This window comes from Podarcis muralis, chromosome 5 (assembly GCF_964188315.1).
Source record: "Podarcis muralis chromosome 5, rPodMur119.hap1.1, whole genome shotgun sequence".
Classification (NCBI taxonomy): Eukaryota; Metazoa; Chordata; class Lepidosauria; order Squamata; family Lacertidae; genus Podarcis; species Podarcis muralis.
The window spans coordinates 6647107-6671988 of NC_135659.1; the positions used below are offsets into that span (position 1 = coordinate 6647107).

A 24882-nucleotide genomic window follows, 5' to 3' on the forward strand; every position below is an offset into this window, starting at 1 on the left:
GGCACCGAAAGTCCTGATTCCTACATTTTGCAGAAAGGACCTTCTGAAAAGATGGAATCTGCAGGAGGCTCTCACCTGCAGAGCGCAGTGATCAACCAGGTTTATGACAGTCTCAGGTATCTGGTCCCAGGCTGTATAGGCCTTTATAATCACCAAAACCAGCACCTTGAACTTACCCCAGTAGCTAATTGGCTGCCAGTGCAAGTCTTTCAATAGGGGAGGTACGTGTTGCCGATATCCTGCCCCAAGGCGTAGCTGAGCTGCCGCATTTTGCACCAGCTGTAGCTTCCGGACCAACCTCAAGGGCAGCTCCATGTAGAGTGCATTGGGGGCAGGATGGTACCCTGCAGCAGCCCACAGCACAACTGCCAGGAGGCCGAAAAACAAACACACAATGCTGTTCTCTGATACAGACCCTGCAGGTGGGGCCTGAGCCACTGCAAAATAGTGCTTCCCATACCCATCTCACTAAGGCAGCTCAAAAGGATACCATGGATAATGGCGTCAAAAACAGCTGAGATATCAAGTGTAACAGGATCACACTCTCCCTGTCCTTCTCCCAATAAAGGTCACCCATCAAAGTGGCCAAGGCTAATACAGTCCATAACCAGGCCTGAACCCCTGTTGAAATGCATCAAGTTAATCTGTTTCACCCAAGAGGACTTGCAATTGCTGCACCACCACGCACCCAGTTGTGACTGGGTGGCAGTTGTCACAACTCGGTGGGTCCAGGTGCGGTTGGGATCACTGCTTTTTCCCAGGATCACTCCCTCCCACAAGGATGTGTTGACCACAGCCTAGATCCATTTAGTCATACTTTGGTTGTAAGTAGCTTTGGGCTGCCTTGAGCAAGCTAAAGCCACTAACAAACTTAACAAACAAAGAAAGAAAAAAGTGAATAAATAATAGTCCCCTGGCAAGCTTTAATGAGCCAGGAGGGGCATATTGCTGGCTGCATTGTTGCAAGGAATTCATCCATTGATCCATTGATACTGATGCCAAGAAGTTGCAGCAATTCACTAGAGACTTTAGCGATCATAAATGGCAGGCATGCAGGACTGCCCTCTCCATTCAGGGTTTGCAATGATTCTGGAGACCTGTAAAAGTCACCTACCCTTGGTTTGTGCCCCATTCATTCCTGATGCAAAGGTGTTTATGCACTGGATCCTTCATGTAACCTTCGTAGCAAAGGCACTCGCCTGGAGGCAGTGGAAGAAACAAGAGAAGGAAAATAATGAATGATCTGTATGGATATCAGGGAAAGAGACCCTGCTTTTCTGGTGGAACCTCATCACCTCAAATGTGTAGCAGAAGGAAAACAACCAATTTCATGCCAGGAATTTTTAGGAAAGAAGTCAGAAATAAAATGACCAGTATCATAATACTTTGTGGAAGTCTTCAGCTGCATTTATTGTAATTCCCCTGTCACTAGTTCAATGACTAGATCACTATTCTCCTGCTACAAAGGAAAAATAACCAGGACAAGGAGTGAGGTAAAGGTAAAGGTAAAGGTAAAGGGACCCCTGACCATTAGGTCCAGTCGTGGCCGACACCGGAGTTGTGGCGCTCATCTTGCTTTATTGGCCAAGGAAGCTGGTGTACAACTTCCGGGTCATGTGGCCAGCATGACTAAGCCACTTCTGGGAAACCAGAGCACCACACGGAAATGCCGTTTACCTTCCCGCCGGAGCAGTACCTATTTATCTACTTGCACTTTGACATACTTTCGAACTGCTAGGTTGGCAGGAGTAGGGACCGAGCAACGGGAGCTCACCCCGTCACGGGGATTCAAACCGCCAACCTTCTGATCAGCAAGCTCTAGGCTCTGTGGTTTAACCCACAGCGCCACCCGCGTCCCTTAGGACAAGGAGTACTGGGCTCTAATTTCTCACAGGGCCTCCAACTGAGATTCCCTAAGGCAGCAGTGGGGGGAGCCTCCAGCCCATGGTGGGGCGAATGCAGCCCTCCAGGCTTGCTCTCCCTCCTAAGGCCACACTCCCTTATTAGACCTTCTGGAATTCTTTTGCCTGGGTGAAATGTGTCCCTGAATGGTGGCAATGTCTCTTGTTTGCCTGGAAGGTGGAGAGATGTGTCTACAGAAAGTTCTTTGTCTTCTGTACTTGTTGCTACACACACTTTTGCCTCTGACTCTGCCCGTCCATGCCCAGCAGCATGCGCACGCCCCAGATGGTTGCCCACGAGGAATTGCTCCTCACCCCTACCCTAAACTGGGTGGCACAGCCTGCTAAATGGGGATCCAGCACTCTCGCTTACTGTAGCCCTTCGTTCCCCAAGCTACTCAGGGCTGACAACTGCTTCCAAAATACATCAACAAATATATTTACTCAGACACCTCTCTCAGATTATAAATGGTGCATTGCAGGACCTTTCTTCCTGATTAGCTCTAAGGTAGGTCTATATCAGAAACCAGCTTTTCATCTCCAGGCAAGTTTCTTTTCTGAGAAATATCATCCCAGCTTGAATATATGGTACCCTCCGTAATTTTTATTCCCATCAATGAAGCAGATGAGAAAAACGATGGTTGTTGATCCCGTTATTCTTTAAGTTGCGTGATTTGAAACAAGCAAAGAAGCAGGCATAAAATGTGTTCATCTAAACACCTCTTCACCAAAACTCCCCCTTTCCTTTCAAAAGCCTCAGTGTTCGATGCAAAATCAGACGCTCAAAAGGAGGTGGATGTCAAAGAGCCCTGTGAAAAATTGTTTCTTTACAGAAGCAGACCAATTTCTTGCCTAACGTGTTTTGAGCATATCATACCCTTTGTGAGATGTGGCTGTCACTTCTTGTCCCTTGAATAATAAGTTCCTTTATCTTTTGGCAGAGCACTTTCTCAACTGCTTCTGCAAACGAATTAACTATTTTCTACAGCATCTTTCGATGCTCACCTCCTTTCTTTGCTTTAAAGATTGCTGCTGTCCTCCTTTTTTCCTGTTCTCTTCTCTTCTTCCAGCTCAATGAGCAAGGAAAAGCCAGACAAGCTGCAACAAAGGTTTGCAGAGGTGGGAGATAATAGGGCAGGAATATTCAGGGCAAGGCCAGTGCTAGGTTCGTCTCTCCACTCCATCCGTTAATTCACTGATAAACTATCTACTAGGATGAGCATTAAAAAAGCGAAAAGTGTCTTCTTCCACTGGGCTGGTAAGTTTTTCAAGCAAAAGGAAAGAAAGGCTTGGGTTGCACCCGTGAGTGGCAAAATGTCCTGGGCCAGCCCTGGTTGCTGGAACAAGGGAGAGGGAGAGACAGGTAGAAGAAACCAGGTGTGAGTTTTCCTCTGGACTGTAGGTGCAGTTCTTATACTGAAGCCTCTGTTTAAAGACATGCCTGCAGGCAACATTTCCCCAAATGCCCTCAGTTTGGAACATTGCTCTTGTTCACAGTGATGAGATAAAGGCATTCTGCACACCCTCAGAGGTACTTTTCTTCCCATTTTTAAGGAGTTCACTCCACTTTTTGCAGGCATGGTCTATGCCTTAAAGCTCCGTGTCCAAGCACAAAAGTTTTTTTTGCTGTGGAGCTTTCCCTGTGAAAACCTGTTCTTTAAAGCTCCATTGGAGCAAACCGATGGATGTTTGCTCCGATTGAGCACTAGAGAGAGGTTTTTAGGGAAACACTCTGGGGCCAAAAAACCCAACAACCCCAAGATCTGACACGGAGCTTTTAAGAGCGAGTCTGTGCCTGGAAAGCGTGGTGGAAAAGGCAAGTGTGGGTAAGTCCGTAAAGGGTCTGTGGTGTCATTCCCAACAGCTTCTGTCCTGGGGATGCAACAAATGAAGCAGGAGAAGCTGGTGTGTGGCTAACAGAGCAAAGAACCAGGCACTGGCCTGTGTGTGTGTGGAAGGTCTTGTGGCTCAGCCTGGATCCGGTTCAAGCAACCAGTGCTAACCTCTTGGCAACCCGCCAAGATCTTCACAGCACCCGAGTCGAGTTACAGCCAAATGAACAAAAGCCTCAACAAAAGCTCTTCTCTTTTGTTTAAAGAAAAACATTGTGGGTTGTTGTTTTTTCAGAGCACTGACAAAAACCTGTGAATTTGGAAAAGACCCCCCTAGGAGGATGCTTGATGCTCTCTGTCTCAGAGGCCTGCTAGGGTTGGCAGCTGCCATGGCAGATGGCTGTGAATAAATGGAACGCCAACTCTGTAGTGGAATGCAGGGACGGCAAGTGAGTCACGGTTGCAAAGGGAAGAAGAACGGGGAGTGAGTGCAAAAGATGCTTGAGAGCAAGGAGGGCTGCCTGCTCTCCTGGGGGGGAAATTGGTCTCATTAGCATTTAGGTACCAAACTCACCTTTCCCCAAGCAAAATACGGCTCTCCTTCAAAATGCACACTACTCTGGCTTTAACAATATAACTCTCCAGCCATGTAGGGTGGCAGCTTGTTTTATTTATGAATGAACATAGTTGTATGCTGTTATCCATTAAGAAAGTTATCAAAACTTTCCACAACTAACACATATACAATAAAAAAAAAATTAATTATGCTTATATTAAGAAATGCATGCATTAGCAAAAGCACATGCAAAAATGCCTGTATTAGTGAAGAGAATATAAAAAAAGTGTCCTTTAGGGAAAATTTGCTTATAAAAATATGTATACTAAGCAAAATTGCACACGTAAAATGCACATAAAATGCATATGAATTTTCATGCAGACTTTTTAAAAATTGCAAATCTAAGAAAAAAATGGGGCAAACTAAACTAAATATTGGGAAAATAAGAGAATGAGAGGTTCATCCATCCTTGCCTCAGATTCAAGTCTAAGGAATTACAAGGAGGAGTCTGGAACACTCAAAAGATTTGTTGTTGTTTTAATGATCTCAAGTTTCTCTCTCTCCTAATTTAGCACATTTTGCATATATTAATAAAGTTTGAGACCTAATCTCCAGCATTTCCAGTTAAAGTATCTCCGGCAAAAGGTGCTGTCAAAAACATTGGCCTGAGGATTTTAAAGAGCTGCAGCCAAGCAAAGTCAACAGTATTAGGCTGGATGGAGAAACGGTCAGATTCAGTAGAAGGCAGCTTTGTATGTCTCTTTGAGTTTTGTTGTCACTATGTAGGCGGAATCGAGGGAGAAGCAGCCTTGTTGAAAGGACTTTACAGCCAATGTTTGTTTGGCAGCCTGTGGAACTTGGCAAAGCTCTCCCAGTTCTCTCTGCTACTTATAGACAAGCTCCCTCCATCCTCCAGATATAGAAATACAGGGAGAGAGATGCAGGTGCATACAGACACATGCCCATCTTCACACAGCACCCACCTACCAGTTTCAGGGTCACACTCATGTTCACAGGGGTCCAGAAGCCGTCGAGCGCAGAGGTCCAGTGCCCAGGGCCCACTGGAGTTTTGCTGGGAGAAAAGAATCACCTGGGCAGGGTTTAGCCAGTCACTGGCATCCAACTGGCTGCCTTCTAGCAAGATAAAACGGCTTCCTAGAAAGTGCACAGGAATTGGAAAAAAATGGGTGTTATTAAGAGTAATTATTATTATTATTATTATTAGGCAGATGTTGACTCATTAAACAAGTAATGCAATAAATAAACGAATGCAACAAATAAATGATTTTGAGAGGGGCGTTTTCATATGTGAGGTTTAAATCTGCTGAGAGTCTCTCCCTCTCTTGCAACCCAGGTGAATCCCTAATGAGGATTAACGGCAAGGAGAAAGCAAAAGAGATTAATAGCGCGAATGAACGTTCCAGGCAACATAGGTTCAAACCCAAGAATGATTTTGGGCACCCTTGGGTGGCCAAGAGACAAAGAAGGCAGGGCGCCTTCTGCACACTGGGTAGCTGTGCAGAAGAGGGGATTTCAGCAGGTGTAGCTTTTCACCTGGCCAGCTGAGATAAATGCAAAGAAGACCTGGAGGAAATAGAATAAAGGGAGGTAACTCCGTCAAACATGAAAGCATAGAAGGAAGTTAGTTACCATGAGAATAATCACAGGAGCGAACTGGGATCCTCAAGTCAAAACCCATTCAGATCCCAACTCTCCCACTGACAATTTTCTTCTCACAAGCCAGCTTCTATAAATCCGATCACTCTACTGGTTGCTACCTGCCTGTTGCGCTTCTCTGGGCAGCCGGCAGCCGGCCAGATCACTGCCCTTTGAAACCTGCCCTCTCCCACATTGGTCCCGCTCCTTTTGTCTGCAGACCATTCCACTTCAGACTGCAGGTGGGGCTGACATGACTGGATGTGTTTCCATCAGCAAGAACTCCCAGCATCACATTGAAAAGTAGCTAGCCTGGGGAAAGGGTTCTAACCTAACATTCTACCGAAAATCCAGTGTCATATGGAACGGGACTGGTTTCTTTTGCATCAGACGAACCTTCAGTCCCGTGAGATACACCCACCACAGTATGGCCCAGACACCTCTGTTACTGCATCAGCCACTATTGTGGCGTTGGGTGCTGGGTTCCTAAGCTAAAACCCTTTTCGGCTGTTCATTTATAAGCTTACTTATGCGTGGCATGTGTTGCCATGCCTTTTTTTTCCACTCTAGCCATCTGTCAGCAGAAGGTGAGGGGGCCTAGGCTTGGCAAAGGTGCAAGCACCCAGTTCAGTATTTTCAGGGGAGAACATTTGTTCCTACAAGCTGGGAAGTTGGAACCAGCATTTAAAATATGGGGGTCTATGACCAACAAGCCATATTTTCTCAGCACAAAAGCAATCTGGGTGTTACAGTTTGCTGTTCCTGTCCTCCTGCTTATACTGAGTAAGCTACCTTTCCCCCCCCCCCCCCAATTCCTGGGCCACGAAGGCTGTGGGGGAAATAAAAGGAGCTAAACACAGAGGGCAACAGAGGCAAATTCTCTGCAGTGCTCAGCTCCCACATTAGAATATTCAGCATTTAATACAGCTGTTTGAAGCATTCAAAGTTTCACTTATATTTCACTCTGAAAGTTTCACTCTGTAATCCTTACAACAATGCTGTAAAGTCAGCACTATAATGCTGTAGATGCTGGGTCATGCCGAGATGCAGAGTTTATCATCTAAGAACAGGGGTTGTCCACCTGGTCCCTACCACCCACTAGTGGGCGTTTCAGGATTCTAGGTGGGCGGTAGGAGGTTCTACGGCACAAACTGACTCCTCCTTCCATCAAGCACTGGTGGGACATTTTACCGCCAAGAAAGATGCATTAGTGGGCAGTAGGTATAAAAAGGTTGACTACCCGTGATCACAAAACTTCTAATGAGATCAGCACGTGTGTGTATATATGCATGCATGCAAGCATGCATGCATGCAAGCATATATGGAGGAATATACACATTTATTTAAACCTCACCCTTCTGAAGAATTGACACTCGTGTTCAATGGGTATGCAATACCCTGTGAGATAGCTTAGGCTGGGAAACAGTGAGTTGCCCACAGCTACTCATTGGCCTTGAAGGCTCCATCCAACCTTCCTTAAGGGTTCTGCCCAATGGCCGTGCCTTGCTAGTCCATGCCCTGGCTCAAAAAGTGTTAGCACTGTAAGAAGGGAAGGACTTTGCCCAACAGAGTTTCTAACATATTTCTGGGGCACAAATTTATTCTCTTCTACCCTTGTCCTCCTACAGCAACCCCAAGGGGGGATGAAGGACACTACCATCCAATTGGACAAGCACCAACTAACATCTAGGTATCTAAACAGCAGATATCAAAACTGTCACACTGGTTGTGTTCCTGCTGCTACTATTAACAGTCTCCTTTCCCGGAAAACAACAACTGTTAAGAGTATGATAGAAGAACATCCTCTTTGATTTAAGGCTATATGGGCCCTCAGAGTGCATTCCACAAATAATCTCAAATGATCAGATTAATTTCCCTGAAGTTCTCCTGTGGGTCCTGCCATGTCTTCATCCACGTGCACCAGGGCAAGGTAGCTGCATTATTGCTGATGTGTACCAAGGAGGCTATGTACTTACCTTGTGTCAGGAGGCAGTAAGCCTCTGAATGCTGGTTCCTGGGTTTCACAACTATGGAGAGTGTTGTTGCGCTCACATCCTGCTTGCAGGCTTCCAAAAGGCACCTAACTGGCCACGATGTGAGCAGAATGTCAGACCACATGGGCCTTCTTGTGTTCATATGGCCCTCAGACTACCCTTCCCACTTGTCTTATTTACTTTATTAAGGCAGCGATGATAGCAAAGAGGTCTCCATTCACAGCCTGAAAGTCTCAACAGGACCTTGGCCACATATGTTCCTGTGCAAACATCATGTCTGAATCTTTATTATTTGTAATTATCACACTGGAATATCCCAGTCTGGCTCTGGCACTATGGTGGTATACTAGTATACTGCAATGATTAACCTGGCCCTGTTGGGAGGGCATAGATAGCCAATAGATTTTGCAGCAGAAGTTATTGGGCTTCTGCACACAGTAGTGAAATGCTCAGGGTGGAGTTTAAATGATTTCTGCATGCTGCCTCCCTTCCCTAGCTGACAGACACAGAAATGCCAGGTTTCAAGTAGGCCAGCTTAGTCAATGGGATATCATCAAGGCGCATGTATACACAGTCTATGAAACTTATCGTAAGTATCACCGCACAATGGGGTGAGCGCCTGTTGCTCTGAGGCAGCTCCTGCAAACCTAGCAGTTCAATAGCATACCAGAACGAGTAGATAAATAGGTTTTGCTGCATCGGGAAGGTAAATGGCGTTTCTGTGCACTCTGGTTTCCGTCATGGTGTTCCGTTGCGCCAGAAGGGGTTTAGTCCTGCTGGCCACATGACCTGGAAAGCTGACTGTGGACAAACGCGGGCTCCCTTGGCCTGAAAGTGAGATGAGCGCCACATCCCATAGTTGCCTTTAACAGGACTTAACCATCCAGGGGTCCTTTCACTTATCCAGAAGGAAGTGAAACAAGGTGACAGAGTGTTGGCTCACCATCAGCGATGAGATGCTCTGGAACATGCAATGTTATCTTGACCACAAGCGGGCAGTTGACATGGGAGGCACAGACCAGGCCAATGACACAGCTGGTGATGCTGATGAGTGTCAGGGTAGTCTTGCTAACAGGACTCCTTGGGGAACCTACTAAAATGACAAAGGAAAGGAGAGATGAAAATAAAGTCATTGTGACAGTATAGACCCAGAGACCACCCACCTTAGGCATGGGCCACAACACTCAGAGCTACATCAGTTAAAAACAGAAGACGAGCCTGGGGATTATGGCAAATGCAGCTGCATGTGATTAAAATTTCTTTCTTTGTTTGTTTAACTAGGCAAGGTTAGAAAGAGAACTTGCACAGCTTCTGATCTGAACTGGACGTCAGGGACGGATGAGGAAGAGTGGTGGAAGCCACCCACCCAAGAGCCCCCCAGGGAGGACACAGAAGATGATGGCTTAGACCTGGGATCATGCCGGTGGGACACTGAGCAGCTGTCTGGGAAAGGGATGAGCTGGCAGGTACGAGAAGCAGGGGGGTTGAGCGATCAAGGGTGGGTCAGGAAAAGATGGGCCTTCCAGGACAGGGTTAGAGGCCGAGAGACACTGTGCTCACACTGTACAGACACAGAGAGGAGTCAGAAGTTGCCCTTGCAGTCCCAGTCCTGCTGACTCTCCTACCCCTCTGACACCCCACTCAAGGAGAGACCTGCATGTTGCTGAGCAATGGGCCAGACAGGCGCAGAGAAGGAGCTTGCCCTCTCAACGCAGCCTACATTTGCTTGGGAGGGATCCAGAGTGAAAGGCTCAGAGGGGGAAGGGCGGACCTAGTGGTCATTTTCAGCATCGTCTGGATAAAGTTGAACCAGAGGGTTTTGTTATTTCCTGTTAATAAAGAGATAACTGTGTTTTGTGCCTTCTGCGTGTGTGCCAGCCCTGTGGATGACCTGGGTTCACTCGACAGCTCCTTGACACTGGAACAGAACTGAACAGAAAGCATGTTGCCACACGATGTGAATCATGGAAAGGTCAGATGCAGAATGTATAGGTACACAGCCCCAGCCCATGGCAAGTTGAGGGTGCTGGTCTCAATTTACAGGACACTTTATCAGTCTGGGCCTCTAATCCACTAGACATTAGGCTTTAGAGGAGATGTGGAAATTGTTACTGAATAATATATATATATGCATCCGTTAAGCAGAGTAGCTGAGCAGGAAAGCCCAGAGAGCTGACTGCTGACTGCATTCTGTGGTTGGCTTATATGAGAGAGCAGCATGGCCAACCTAGTTGTGTCTGCCTCAGTCTAGAGCAGTGTTTCCCAACCTTGTGCCTCCAGATGTTTTTGGCCTACAACTCCCATCATCCCTGACTAGCAAGACCAGTGGCAAGGGATGATGGGAATTGTAGGCCAAAAACAGCTGGAGGCACAAGGTTGGGAAACACTGGTCTAGAGGACAGGGAGGTGAGTCAGTCACCTGCTTCCTTGTCCTCTTCCTGGCCAGGGTGTGTTAGGTAGGGAGCTACTGACGATTCCTCCTTGGTCATGGACCTGCTGGCTTGCAACAGAAGTGCAATACCAATGGTTTCCTCAAACCCCAAATGCCACCTGGCTTTGGTCTTCTTTAAATGCGACAGCATGACCAAGTGAGCTGTTGTACCTGAGGTTCATCCCATGTCCCTCCGATAACACTCAAAGGCCTGTGATCATAGAGTGGAGCCTATTATATGTGTCTGTCTAGATAACGAACACCATTGACTGCCATTCTCCAGCAGACTTGTGTTGTCATGTTATTGCAGTGATCTCCTCGCACCCCTCTCCTGGGTTTCAGGTAAGACCACCCATTCATCCTGTGGACCACAAGTAGCCCAGTTTTCTACTGTCTGTGGTGAAATAACTATCTGCTCCTGAACCAGTGGATGGTGGAAAGTTAGCAAGGCAAGGGACTGGGAAGAAAGAAAGAAAGAAAGAAAGAAAGAAAGAAAGAAAGAAAGAGGTGCACAGAACCTTAAGATGAAATGCAGAGCGAAGGGAGAAGGATGTGGTCAAGGAGGTCCCAAGGATTTGGGTGTGCCCTGTGGTTCTTGATGGGAAAACAGAATCTAACGCACAACCTTTGCCTTACTATTTGCCTCATATGTGATGCTCTAGGAAAGGAGATGGGTAATTTCCAAAAGTAGTGTCAGCTAAGAGTACCCTAAACTGTACTGATGAACATCAAGGATGGAGACGTCAGGGTCTCTGGGGTAATTAATGGCACGCCACAGAGTGCTCCACAAAGCCTGTGTGCTCCCTGCAAAGTGGATCTATCACTGTCTCAGAGACGCGCTCTTGAGTGGCAGCCTCTCTCCAACTCCCCTGGGCATCAAGGCATCCTGCCATCCACTATCTCTGACAGCCGGTATGATGTCCCAGCAGGGCAGAGGAAACATTTCGATAGGCGGGAAGGGTTGGCACAATAAAACCTGAAGCTTCAGACAAACACTCATGTTTATCAGCTTTCGATGCCCTGCCCCAGGCCTTGTGAGATATGAGCTGTGAGTTTTAGTCCCTGTTTGAAGGCTCACTTTTATAGCAAAAACTGAAAATAGCTGTTTTAATTTATTTATTTTTGAAAAAGTTGGAATTGTTTAGTTTCCAAGCAAATGAGTAAAAAGGATAACTTTGGAAATAAATAAATAAATTTAATTAGCTGACTGCCTCTACCACTCTGGCTCTATCTGCAAGCTAAGCTGAGAGCTAGATTCTCCCTAGAAACTGACATCACACCAAAGCCAAAGCAAAGCACAAGTGCCAGTACCTGCATTTGCTCACATGCAGACCTTGCAGTTCTTGCTTCTCTCATTCCTCTCTTTACCACTACCCTTGCCTCGCCCCCGGATGTTTCTCCCACTGCCAACACTGAGACTCTATTCCTCAGTGCAAACACTGGCACTGCAGTGATGCTGTCTAAGGTATCATGTGCCTGCCTGGCATGCCATCATGCCATGGGGCTCTGTAGAATATCCCTCCTAGAGACACAAGTTCTGTGTGCCTTTGGCTCTGCTGGTTTGCATCTCCTACTGGCTCGGGGAACATTGCTGATCAATCTCCCAGGCTGCCTTCTTGCACCTCTCGTCTCAGTTCTGCTTGTGAATGGTTAATTGCTCTTTCTAGGTGGCTGGCTTTATTCTTGTTCAAAATCATGTTGCTCCTCTTTATTATTTGCTCGCTGTCTTCTGTTATCACATCATACAATTATGAAAGAAAAGCTTGCACAGTTTATAATTGTCTGCATGGATTTTGTGCCACCTGTACTTGGATTTCACAGTATTCACAAAACTTTTGTTCTTCCAGTTTTAGCTTGCTGTGCTCTCACTGTCTCCTTGGCTGCTGCAGAGCTGTAAGAAAATACTCTTATTTCCCTAATGTTTAAACGTCTACCTTTCTTCTTTAAACTTTCTCTTTTCCCTGGTTATCATAATCTTAATTGGTTAGGACTGGTTTTGTTCCGTTTTCATTCTTTACTCAGCACTGACATATTCCTCTTTGCCTGGTCTCTTTCTAACCCCCCCCCCCCATTTCCTTCCCCCTCCTGCTCCTTTTTGTTGGTGTCTCACTGCATTATAAGCACAAGGGAGAACTTTTCTGAATTTGGGTTTATTCTAATGCATCGAGTATTTGTCAGACACTAGAAAGAACAACTGAAAGTGATTATAACAACAGTGACTGCCCTGCTCCCCACTCCCACTCCCACAGCAAGCCTAATAGCCGAGTGGATGCCTGAACTGGAATCCTCCACATACAAACTCAAAACTTAGCCTCTATACTTCATTGGCTCTGTCATTAGTACTCAGATGAGGCCAATCAAATTTAGTGCATGGCCGGTTGAGGTACCATGCTAATGGTTACATCAGCAGATACGATAATATGATTTTGGGGCCATTTATGATGATGCCACGTTTTCTGGACAGCTGAAGTATTAGCCGGGGGCCAATGTTAGTGGCAAATTGGCAGCAGTTTCAGAGATAGATTCAAACTGCCCTGGTATTTTCCAGGGTCTGGTTTTGCAGCTCTCAAGATAACCACTTGTTGGGAACTGAGAACACAGATGTTGGCTTTCTGCCTAGGCAAGGCTTTCCAACCCAACAAGCTGTGCATGTTGTGCCATGCACCATCACTTCTTCCCCAAAATGGGTCCAGTTCTGAAAGGGCAGCTTGGCATCCAGATGGACAACAGCTAACTGCCACCCAACAAGGGCTGGGAACCTTCTGGGCCAAATTAACCCAATCAGCTGTTGCCTTGCTCACAAAAATGTCGGTAGAAGATCAGCAGGGAAGCCATTGCAAGAAAAAGAAGCTTTGAATTAAAGCTACTTTGACAGCAAAAAGTGATCATTTATGATTTGCTACATCATTTTCTTTCTTAAAGGCACCTAATAACATGTATGTTAATGTTTCTTTGTCTATAGGAAGCCGGTCACTACAAAGAACAGCAGAGAGCCCATTTGACAAAGGCAGGTTTAATCCTCAAAAGCACTTATACCTCTGGCCGAAACATTTAGAGATCATTTGCATAAACAATTACAGGAGCATATCTACAAGGTATGTGTACCAAATACACAAATCCTGTTCCTTTAAAAGGGGGCTGGGGGATGAGCTGTCTAACTTGCTAAAGCTGCTATAGGTAATTGTGAGGTACAGAAATAACGAGAATGTGCATTGCAAAATCACATTTTCGAGCATCTCTTCTGCCATGAGCATACCGGGTAGCCTTAGACAAGCCAGACTCCTTTAGGCTTAACTCCTTATCAGCAAATTATAGGAATGATAAAATGCTGGTCGAAATTGATGATTACAGCAGAGTAACTAAGTACTAGCGATCTTGATTCACAAGAAGCTTGCTGTGAATTCTCCGCCTAACCAAAACATAGAAAACTTGTATTCTTGTTATTTACTGGATATATACACTACACTTTCTCCCAAGGAGCCCAGGGAGGCAAAGACATCAATACTTATGCAATTAAAACTTCTAGAAACAGTTTAAAGCAACTTTCTAAAAAGCAATTATTTGCTCTCAAACTAACAATTTCAGGGTTGCCAGGGACACAACTTTCAGCCAGCCAATGCCTGGGTAAACAGGAACGTCTTTGAATTTCTTCTAAATGTTAACAGCGAGGGAGACTGACGCACCACACTCTCGAGGGAGGGCATTCCACAAATGAGTGACTGCTTCTGAGAAGCCAATGGCATAGGTCGCCATCATTTGGGACAACCACCAACATGGCCTCCCCAACTGATCCTAAAGCTTGGAGGATGGTTGATACTGGGGAAGGCCAAGAAGAGTCAGTGTAAACTGCTCCCATCACTCATGGCTCAGAACAACAGTTCTGGTCAGATTCACCCAGTCTATTGTTATTTCATGGAGAGTACATTAACATTTTTGAGAGTAAAATGTTTTTATTAATTTCCACCAAAAAACCCCAAAATCATTGCATTAAAAAACCCCCATAAAATAAAACATTTATAACAGCTGCATACAGAATCACACATTATGGGACTTCCCTCTACTCCTTCCTTTGGTTCCTTTGTATTATCTTCATTCATGCATGTCAATAAAATCTTTATCTCTAATTACCCCCAAATTTAAGCATTGTGTATCGCATTACAAGTGTTTTTTAAAGACTATGGAAGAATGATATAAAAATTGGGGCCTGTGCCTTACTTAAAGAGAACTATATGGTATTTAACACCAGTTAAATTGGCAAAAATGTATAAAACAAGTGAAAATAAATGTTGGTAATGTAAAGAAGTAGAAAGTATGCTTTATCATGTGTAGTGGCAATGTAAGGTTATTTTTTTAAAGAAAGGGAAATGATATATAACGAATTGAAAAAAATGTTGAAAATAACCTTTGTTAAAAAACCTGAAGATTTCTTATTAGGTATTACAGGAATGGATCTAGCTAAAGAATACAAGAATTTGTTCATGTAAGCAACAACGGCTGCTCGGATATTGCTAGCCCAACACTGGAAAGAAGAAGTCGTCTCCACCAAGGAAGACTGGCAAACTAAGTTAATGGAGTTTGTGGAAATGGCTAAATTACCTGGGAAACTTAGAAATCAAGAGTGCACATTAAAATTAACTGAGGTCACAGATGTGCCTGCTTTCAACATGGATGCTGCAAGGGTATAAGGAGCAGGGGTTTGCAGCATCCCTCAGCAGGAAGACTTGAGGTCCTGCCCATGACTTAGCAGGCCTACACAAACTTGTACATAGCTGTCAACGTTTTCCTTTTTTTAAGGGAAATTCCCTTATTCCGAATAGGATTCCTCGCAAGAAAAGGGAAAAGTTGACAGCTATGAACTTGTATGACCAAGCAGACCAGTGGCAACAAACTATCTGCATACAGTAACCCACCCAGCAGTGGCGAAGCTGCATGCTCCGCTACTGGGGGCAGAGAGCAGGAGGAGGTGTGGCCAGCGCTCCCGGGGGGCGTGATGTGCATCCTGGGGGCGTGGTATGCCGCCCGCAAGGGCGTAGCATGTGTTCTAGGGGTGTGATGCACTGCCTGTGGGGGCATGGTGCCCTGTGCGTAGTGCATGGTGCGTGTCCAGGGGGTGCTGCAATGTCACCCTACTGGAATAGTGGTGCCAGGGGCGGTCCACTCCCTCTGCACTCCTGTTCCTCTGCCCGTGCTGCCCAGGAGGAGCTTGCGAAACCTATTTCAAACCAGTTTTTGCAGTCTCCCTGCACAAACCATGCAACACATGGCTGTTGGGTTGCAATCTGTTCAGGCTTGCCATTGATGCAGGCCTCAGATTCCTACCTGCCAGCCTCTGCCACACTGCACTGAACCAATGCCCTGGCCCACAAAGCTAAAGGCAAAGCTACAGCCCCAAGTGCAAAGAGGGTTGCTTTGGGACTGCAGAGTTGACTACAGAGCCAGGCCAGAGGCTGGGGTTTCCTAGGAGAGCCTACTGGTCACCCTGCGTTACCTGTCTGCTGTCATGAGCAGAAAGCAACAATGCTATCTTCTGGCCCGCTGCAGCAGATGGCAGGGCAGCAGCACCCATATCTGGCAACCACCACCCAGAGAGGAATGCACTTGGGTTTGGTCAGTGGTGTTGCTGGGGTGCAAGACAGAGGCCCCACCATCCTTGGGCTCCCTCAGACAGCAGTGCAACTGCCACACAGGGCGGATGGACTGCTGCAATCAGAGTGAAGGTCCAGCTAACTGGTCACCCACCAGCTTTAACTGCCCAGGGTCCTCAGGTCCTTTGAGTTTGGCTTGATGGAGCCACGATGCAGAGGAATGGGGGAGCCTTTTGAGGAGAAGACTAATTTGGGGGTATTAATTTGTCCATCCAGGCAGACACCCGCTAAGGCCTTATTTCATTCCTCTGCATGAATAGCTTCTAGGAGTCAACTCCCTGGGATAGTCTATTGTTGCACAGTGTGTCTAAATTTATTGTTGTACATTGTTTTAATTGTCTGTTTTAACCACATTTGCACATCAGTTTCTAATGCTGTGAGTGTCCTCTATTTCAGAGGCTTCTACTCTGCAGCCTCTTACAGTTGTTTTAACTACGAGTCTTTTAGCTCTTACGCTCTTACAGTTTTAACTGAATGTTTTTATTTGTTTTTAGTTTTTATCTGTTTTAATTATCAGGGTTCTTTTTGTTTGTTTTTTATCCACTTAATATTCTATTCTCTGACTGCTGGTCTATAACTGTAATAAACTGATTGATTGATTGAACTGCCCAGGGTCTCTGGACCCTCACCTGAGCCCAGAGCCAACCTCCACAATGAAGATGGCTGGCACAAGTGTTTGGAGCTTTGCACCAACTACAGCAGCGCACCTGGTCCATAAAGAGATAGAAAAAGAAGATACTGAGGCTGCTACTCTTGTCACTGTATTGTCAACTGATTGGGGTGGGGGGAGAGATATTGACAAGGCAGATGTTGAGAAAGAGAAAGAATGATGGATCAATCCCTTTTTCTAATCCCTCCCAAAAGCTTTTTCTATAAATTGTTGGATGTGCTTGACAACCTATAGAAATATTGCTTGGGGGGGGGGTCAGAAAAGGGGATCTGTTTGTTCCCTTGGCTGCTGGTCTGGTAAGAAGCAAGGGGGGGTGAGGAGAGGAGGAGAGAGGGGGAGGAAATGGGTGCCCCTTTCTTTGCTTTGGGGAAACTCATTTACTCTTTTCCCTTTTGCCCTTACCAGGCAGCAGAGAGAGAACAAACTGATTCACTTTTCTTTCTTTCTTTTTCACAAAACAGAATAAAGAAAGAGACACCATCAGTTCTATTTCTGCCACTTGGGAAGGTGGGGCAAAAATACTGTGGGAGTCCCCAGGCCTTGGTGTCATCCTAGGGTCTGGTTGCCAAATCCAAGGTTTGAGACAGCTGGAACACACAGAGAATCAGTTTTGAGCTGCCACTGAAGTTCGCCTACAATGAAACGCGAGGTAAATTCGGTGGGTGCCGCTCAGGTCAAGCATTTGTAGCAATGCTGAGGGAAGTCAGAAGAAGAAGAATCTGATTACTGAAATTTCTTGGGGGCAGTCCACAAACAACTGGATTGAAGAGGCCTCAATATGGCTGAATACCATGGGAAACAGGACTGAGTTAAAATATGTTAGTCCCAAGGAAGAGATGAGCACTCTCTAAATATTTAATGCACCCCCCCCCCTTCCCAGTCCTTTCCATGGTTTGGTTTCTCCGTAAGAACTGGCTCCTTGACACTGCAGAGTTAGCTGCCTTAGGGATCCACAACATGCAAGCAGAACAGACAGAGCCTGGGTTTCAGAGATCTCATCCAGACAGCTCATGCAGAGAGAAATCTATCATAGAAATGTGTTTATCAGTCTGGAAAAGATGATGGATTGTGTCGGCTCCGCTGGGAGCTCTTCTTAAAGGGGGGGGGGGGGGAAGGCTTCAGATGATTTAGGCTTTGCATTCTGATTTTTGCAACTACATTTTTCAGGGGCAATGCCTTCCAAAATTCCGCGTTGAGAAAACTCTTTCCTCATCAGCTCATCCGCCGAGGAAGGGGATGGCCAGAAGCACTCGCTTCTGTACCATGGAGTTTGGGTGGGGAGCAGAATGACAAGGGTGGAAGAAATGCCCCATTAACCACTTGCTAGCCTTGGTGGAGAGGAAGACTGCAGGGAGAAAAGATAACACGTAACCATCACAGGGGTTGGGGAAGAGCCAAGATGGTCTAGCAGTAACTGGGAAACTCTTGGCAACTAAGCATGTATTGGGTGCCATTTCCTCACCATATGACACGGATCTGGTTGTTTTTTCAACAGGGAAAGAAAATAACACCGTATCTCATCCCTCCATCCTTGCTGGAGATATTTCCAGTCCATGGCATGGTCCACTCTGTCCTGTCTCCACACTAATCAGTTATTTGTAATAAAAATCGGCACCAAAGTACACAGGCACGGTTATCCTGCCTAAAGCCACAAGGGTCCTCAGAAACACAGACATCCTCTTATTGTCAGAGACCCCTGACCTGGGAAGGAGTAGAACGTTTGGGTACCACATCTCTATAGCTCAGTGGGCAGAACATGAAGCTCTTAATTTAAGGGTTGTGAGTTTGAGCCCACATTGGGCAAAAGATTCCTACATTGCAGGGGATTAGACTAGATGGCCCTTGTTGTCACTTCCAACCCTACAATTCTATGAGTCTATCTCATCGAAGGACACTTCTGTCTAAATGCACAGCTTCCCTCTGCTCTCATCGTCTCCCTTCCCCCTGCTCTGGGGTTAGGGGGTCGCTACCTTCTTCCCTTTTTCTCACCACTTCCTTTCCCTCAGCCCTCTCCTTCCCCTGCTCCCTCCCGCCATCCGTGGCTCCTTAATCTTCCTCCTTAATCTTGCCTGCTTTCTCTTATGCTGCATGGGCTTCTTTCACTTTCACTTCCCCACTTTGCCACCTCCTCCTCCCCAAGGGGGCCTATCCCTAAAGCTCCCAAAATACACAATTTTAGATATAATGGATATGGCATTAAAAAAATTCTGAGGAGGTCTGAAATCCAAAGAACGTGTATCCAGGAGTGCAGGCCCAAACAGAGGGGGGGGGGGCATATGGGCCACTTGGCCCAGGCCTCCGATTCCAAAGGGGGCCTTGCCAAAAGCACTATTATATACAGTGGTGCCTCGCAAGACGAAATTAATTCGTTCCGCAAGTCTCTTCGTCTTGCGAGTTTTTCGTCTTGCGATGCACGGTTTCCCATAGGAATGCATTGAAAATCAATTAATGCGTTCCTAGGGAAACCGCCTTCAGACCAGGTCCGGGGACAGTCTGTCCCCCGACCTCTTCTGAAGGCTGGGGGGGGACAAGGGCTTTTCTTCCCACCCCCAGCATTTTAAAAAACCCCGGGACAGCGGAGGACGTCTCCGCTGTCCGGGGCGATCTTAAAATGCTGACAGGCGGCATTTTAAAATCGCCCGGGACAGCGGAGGACTTCTCCGCTGTCCGGGGCGATTTAAAAGCCCCTGGGAAGGCAGGCAGGGGGGACAAAGACTTTCGCCCCCGCCAGCCTTCAGAAGAGGTCCTGGACCTCTTCTGAAGGCTGGCGGGGGGCCAAAGTCTTTGCTCCCCCCCCCCACTGCGTTTCTCCGCTCTCCCGAGAAGGCAGGCAGGGGGGAGCAAAGACTTTTGCCCCCCGCTGGCCTTCAGAAGAGGTCCTGGACCTCTTCTGAAGGCTGGCGGGGGCGAAAGTCTTTGCTCCCCCCGCCTGCCTTCAAAAGCTGACCGGCCCAGGCTTCGCGGACCTCTCCGCAAGCAGCGGCAGCACTGCCGCTGCTTGCGGACAGGTGCCAGCATGCCGAAGCCTGGGCGCGCCGAGATCAGCGCGCCCAGGCTTCCCACCCCGCCGCCCGGGATCGGGGCATCGTCCCGATGGCGGGCGCCGGCGGAGGCGTTCCCCCCCCCCCCGCCGCCCGGGATCGGGGCATCGTCCCGATGGCGGGCGGCGGGGGGAGGCGTTCCTGCCCCCCGTCGCCCGGATCGGGGCATCGTCCCGATGGCGGGCGGCGGGGGGAGGCGTTCCTGCCCCCCGTCGCCCGGATCGGGGCATCGTCCCGATGGAGGGCGGCGGGGGGAGGCGTTCCTGCCCCACCGCCCGGCATCGGGGCATCGTCCCGATGGCGGGCGGAGGCGTTCCCCCCCCCGCCCGGCATTGGGGCATCGTTCCGAAGCCCGGCGGCGGCGGGAGGAGGTGTCCCCGCCCCGCCGCCAGGCTTCGGAGGAGGTCCAAGGACAGCGGGGAAGACGCACTGCGCTTCCCCGCTGTCCCGGAGATTTCCCTATGGGCTGTCGTCTTGCGAAGCAAGCCCATAGGGAAATTCGTTTTGCGAAGCGCCTCCAAAACGGAAAACCCTTTCGTCTAGCGGGTTTTCCGTCTTGCGAGGCGTTCGTCTTGCGAGGTACCACTGTATCTATATTTTCCATTTTGTCTTTATATGTAGGTACTGTTCAAGCCTTGAAATAAAATTATTTGTCAGCATAACTTTTGTGAAAATTATTTATATACTTACTTATTTATAAGACTTCAGTTATCCCCAGGGTAAAAAAAAGGGGGGGGGGCCACATTATTTACCTGGCCCGGGCCTCTGCCTGGCTCTGCAAGGCCCTGAAGGGGTGTAGCTAGCTGCTCCGGCACCCAGAGAGGCGGTGGTGGGGCAAACCACCGGGGGGGGAGCTGTCCAGGGGGGTGCTGTGGTGATCCGCTGGGGGGGGCACCACGGCGAGCTGCCCACGGAGTCCGCCTGGCAGACGCAAGCCCCATGCTGCCATTTTGGGCAGCATGGGGCGCCGAGTCACCGTGTCACTCCCAGGAGAGACGTGTGGCTCAGGCGCACTGCAGGTCAGGCCCCACAGTAAGTGCCACCCCCTGCCATTTTGTTATCCCCTCAAGGATGACACCAGGGACAGGCTGCAACCCCGCACCCCCACTTCCTATTCCTCTGGGTGTATCAGGTCAGTTTGTATCGGAATTCACAAATATCTAATCGCTTGAGCATTCCTGAGCAGTAGTATCCACCTGTAAGGAGCATCCCCCAAAGAGTCCCACTGGACTCCACAGGACTTGCTTCCACGTAGCGATGCACAGAGGGAAGAAGGAAGTGGGTGAGGCATGAGAAACGCAAAGTTAAAAGGTAACAGAAGGAAAGAAGTGTGCAACCAGTGAGAAAAATTATGAAGGGAAGGAGGTATGAAAGAGAAAAACCTAGAAGCAGAGAGGTGAACACAAAGTTAAGGCCCAGGTTCTTCACTTGGGAATAAGTCCCACTCTAACTCAGTAGGCCCTACTTCCAAGGAAGGGGAGCAGTGGCGCTGTGGTCTAAACCACTAAGCCTCTTGGGCTTGCTGATCAGGTTGGTGGTTCAAATCCCTGCGACAGGGTGAGCTCCCATTGCTCAGTCTCAGCTCCTGCCAACCTAGCAGTTCGAAAGCACACCAGCACAAGTAGATAAATAGGTGGTAGGAAGGTAAATGGTGTTTCTCTGAGCCACACCCCATAGTCAAGATTGACTGGACTTAATTGTCCAGGGGTCCTTTACCGTTACTTTACTTCCAAGGAAATATGAACGGGTTGGGAGGAACATAAAATTCAGGGGGAATAAATTCAGAGAGACAAGAGGCAGACACACAGGCTCAGTGCCAGAAATGGGGCGTTCTACCACCTGTGTGTGAGACTAGAATGCTAGCTGTCACACATTCCTGCTTCTGCCCCTCGTGGATATTCATTGCTATTCCATGATTTGCCATCCACACCGGTGGGCTGTCCTTGACAGAATGTCTGCTGTGGTCTGCTGCTTTTGTTGTCTCGCCCCTCCTTTGCGCAGGAGGACAGGAAATACTTTCACAAGCACCCCTTTCCCTCTCTAATCGTGCTGGAAAGGCACAAGAGCAAATGTTGCCAGCTGGAAAGATCCATCTATAGAAACTTGGCAATTTTGGCAGGCAGTAGTGCCTTTACTTTTTCTTTCTTTGTTGCATTTTACTCTCCTGGATAGCTTTTGTTTCTTTGTTTGCTTGATTGCTTTTTTAAAGAATAAATCTGTGTTTTGAGGAGTGGGGAAGGGGGCAGAGGGAGGAGAGAGAAAGAAGAAGAAAACTCGCAGCCCCAAACAAACCCACACAAATGCCAAAAAGAACAGCTTGCTTGCAGACTTGGTTTTTGCAAAGCAGCCATTGTGGGTGTGGAGCTAGTCAAGCAAAAAACATGGAGGGGTCGATTTCCTTGAGTTTTGCATGAGAAGAATGGGGAAGGGGGCAAACTGAAGATATAATTTTGAAAAAGAAAAATCCTGAAAACCTAAGACTAGAAGCCATCTGGCAGCATGACTTTGTGATGGTAGTCTCTCTTTGTTACAGTAGATAAATATGTTTCTAAGGCTGTACAGTACATAAACCAGCCTTTTAAAACATTTAACGCAGAAGTCTTGTATGAGTGAAATCTTGCAGAAGACCCCTGTTGTTGTTGTTGTTTTAAAAAAATAAGGCTGATATATGCACCTCCATTACAGTCTCCAAGGTATGTTGAGGGGGGGACAAGAGAAAAGTGTGGGAAATTAGGGGAGGGGGTCCTTTGGGATAAGGGGCACGATTTCTGCAAAGTGCAGTGCACACAGGTTGCAAAGCAGTGAATCATTCCTTCCAATGGCAAACAGGCTTTGCAAGAGTGAGGTGGGATCCCATTGTGACCAAAAATAGCCCTATGCAGCATAATGGTGGCGAGAGAAGAATAAGAGTTTGGATTTGATATCCCGCTTTATCACTACCCTAAGGAGTCTCAAAGCGGCTAACATTCTCCTTTCCCTTCCTCCCCCACAACAAACGCTCTGTGAGGTGAGTGGGGCTGAGAGACTCCAGAGAAGTGTAACTGGTCCAAGGTCACCCAGCAGCTGCATGTGGAGGAGCGGGGAAGCAAACCCGGTTCACCAGATTACGAGTCTACCGCTCTTAACCACTACACCACACTGGCTCTCTAGAGGGATCTAGGACACATCCTAGGGCACAGAAATGTGTTTTCAGGTCAGTGTCTGAGTGTTCCTTCCCACTTCCAAGCACCTTCCCCCTGAAAACTCCCACTATCCTTGAGCCCTGGCAACACTGGCAGGGGCTGATGGGAGTTGGAGACCAACTATACCTGGGAGGGTTACAGGTTTGCCATCTCCTGCTTTAGCAGACGGGAAGCAAAGTGAGGAAATGGAACAGCAGGCAGGAGAATCCATTCCACTGCAGTGGAGCCTTAATGCTGAATGCTTGGTCCAAATGACTGCTCACTTAGGCCTCCCGCTCCCTTAGCAAATGAACCAACGCTAACATAGCCTATGTGCCGAATGTGCTGGAGAAACTCTAGAATTAAGAAACCGGCCATTCAAATGGAATTCTCCCACTATCCTTAGCGCTCACCAACATCAGGCATGTGATCTGGCACATAGCTAGAGCAGCTTGGACATGAAAGGTCTCCAGCTTGACATGCCCTTCTACCCCTTGCCCACTGTGCTTGCCCTCTCCCCCCACCCAGTTGCTGCCACATACCCCGACTTCGCCGCCTGCTCCGTGATGGATCTGTGTAGAAGGTGAGCTGGGGATCGTTGTCTGCCTCTGTCCCAGAATCCCCTTCAGGGTTCAGAAACGCAGAGCCAGCTACACGGAGAAGAGAGAAAGGAAACCAGCTGCTCACTGTAGCCAGAAGAGCCCTCTTGTGCCCCATTCCCCAGACCATACAACATCACAATACAGACATCTTCCTTTTCTCATCATAGGTTGCAAAGGCTCCCGCTGAAATTAAAGACTGCACTTCACTGAATTCTGCTTAAGAGGATTCTTTCATGTGGTCCATGACACAGTGCCCTGTGTTTCGATTTCCAACATGTTCATTTGGGGTGTGTGTTGTTGTTGTTTTTAAAGCAAGGCGCTCTCTCTCTCTCTCTCTCTCTCTCTCTCTCTCTCTCCCTCTGTGTGTGTGTGTGAAGAAAAAGGGGACAGAATCCCCACAGACTTTCTATATAGGGTTAAAAAGGTAAAGGTATGTGGGATGTAAACACAGGAGCAGTCAATGACAACATTCCTATAGTGTACATGTTAGAACATGGGGAGGGATATCTGTCCAGCAAGCAGGTAAACTTCCTGGGGACGGACTTCCTCCGCATGTGACCAGAGGTGGGTGTGGCCTCACCTGTGCAGGTAATGATAAAAGCACAGGGCAGGCAGCCATTCCCTCTCTTGCCTCTCTGCCATTTTCTTTTCGAAGAAGCAGGATGCCCTCTTGGCTCTCAGCCAAGAGAGGACGGGACTATCTTCCTATAAGATAGATTCTGAATGTATGTAACCTTTTTAAGTCTGTCTGCCTTCTGGGATCATATTCTGAACAGAACGTGAGTAAACTCTTTTATACTTTTATAAAGACTGTGTCGTGTCTTGTATTTTAAGAGGGAACAAAAGGGGAAATTACCAGAGTAATTATTATAGAGGTTCTAGCGAACCTTTGCACACGTTACCGTTGCGAACTTAAAGTGGAATGTTTATAAACTCTGCTGATATTTTGGGAACTTGTTAGCACAAGTTGGACTAGGATATAATCTTACAATATATCCTCTCCTGCACCCCAGAACATTCCCACAAGGTAAAGGGACCCCTGACCATTAGGTCCTGTCGTGGCCAACTCTAGGGTTGCAGCGCTCATCTCGCTTTATTGGCCGAGGGAGCCAGCGAACAGCTTCTGGGTCATGTGGCCAGCATGACTAAGCCGCTTCTGGTGAGCCAGAGCAGCGCACAGAAACGCTGTTTACCTTCCCGCCAGAGCGTTACCTATTTATCTACTTGCACTTTGATGTGCTTTCGAACTGCTAGGTTGGCAGGAGCAGGGACCGAGCAACGGGAGCTCACCCCGTGGCGGGGATTTGAACCGCCGACCTTCTGATCGGCAAGTCCTGGGCTCTGTGGTTTAACCCACAGCACCACCCGCGTCCCTGTATATATAGGGTTAGGG

At 47.7% G+C, this 24882-nt stretch overlaps 1 protein-coding gene across 3 annotated transcripts in view; it reads right to left on the reverse strand.

The window, feature by feature from the left end:
- The window catches only part of ASTN1 (astrotactin 1), a 222469-nt gene that overhangs the window by 94802 nt on the left and 102785 nt on the right, over positions 1–24882 (reverse strand). For all 3 annotated transcript variants that reach the window (XM_028732343.2, XM_028732345.2, XM_077928222.1), the window contains exons 5-8: positions 23430–23537; positions 8883–9032; positions 5277–5444; positions 1115–1199 (exon numbers count right to left, since the gene is read on the reverse strand). In XM_028732343.2, the coding sequence (XP_028588176.2) occupies positions 1115–1199; positions 5277–5444; positions 8883–9032; positions 23430–23537 (511 nt within the window). The remainder of the gene's footprint in view (positions 1–1114; positions 1200–5276; positions 5445–8882; positions 9033–23429; positions 23538–24882) is intronic.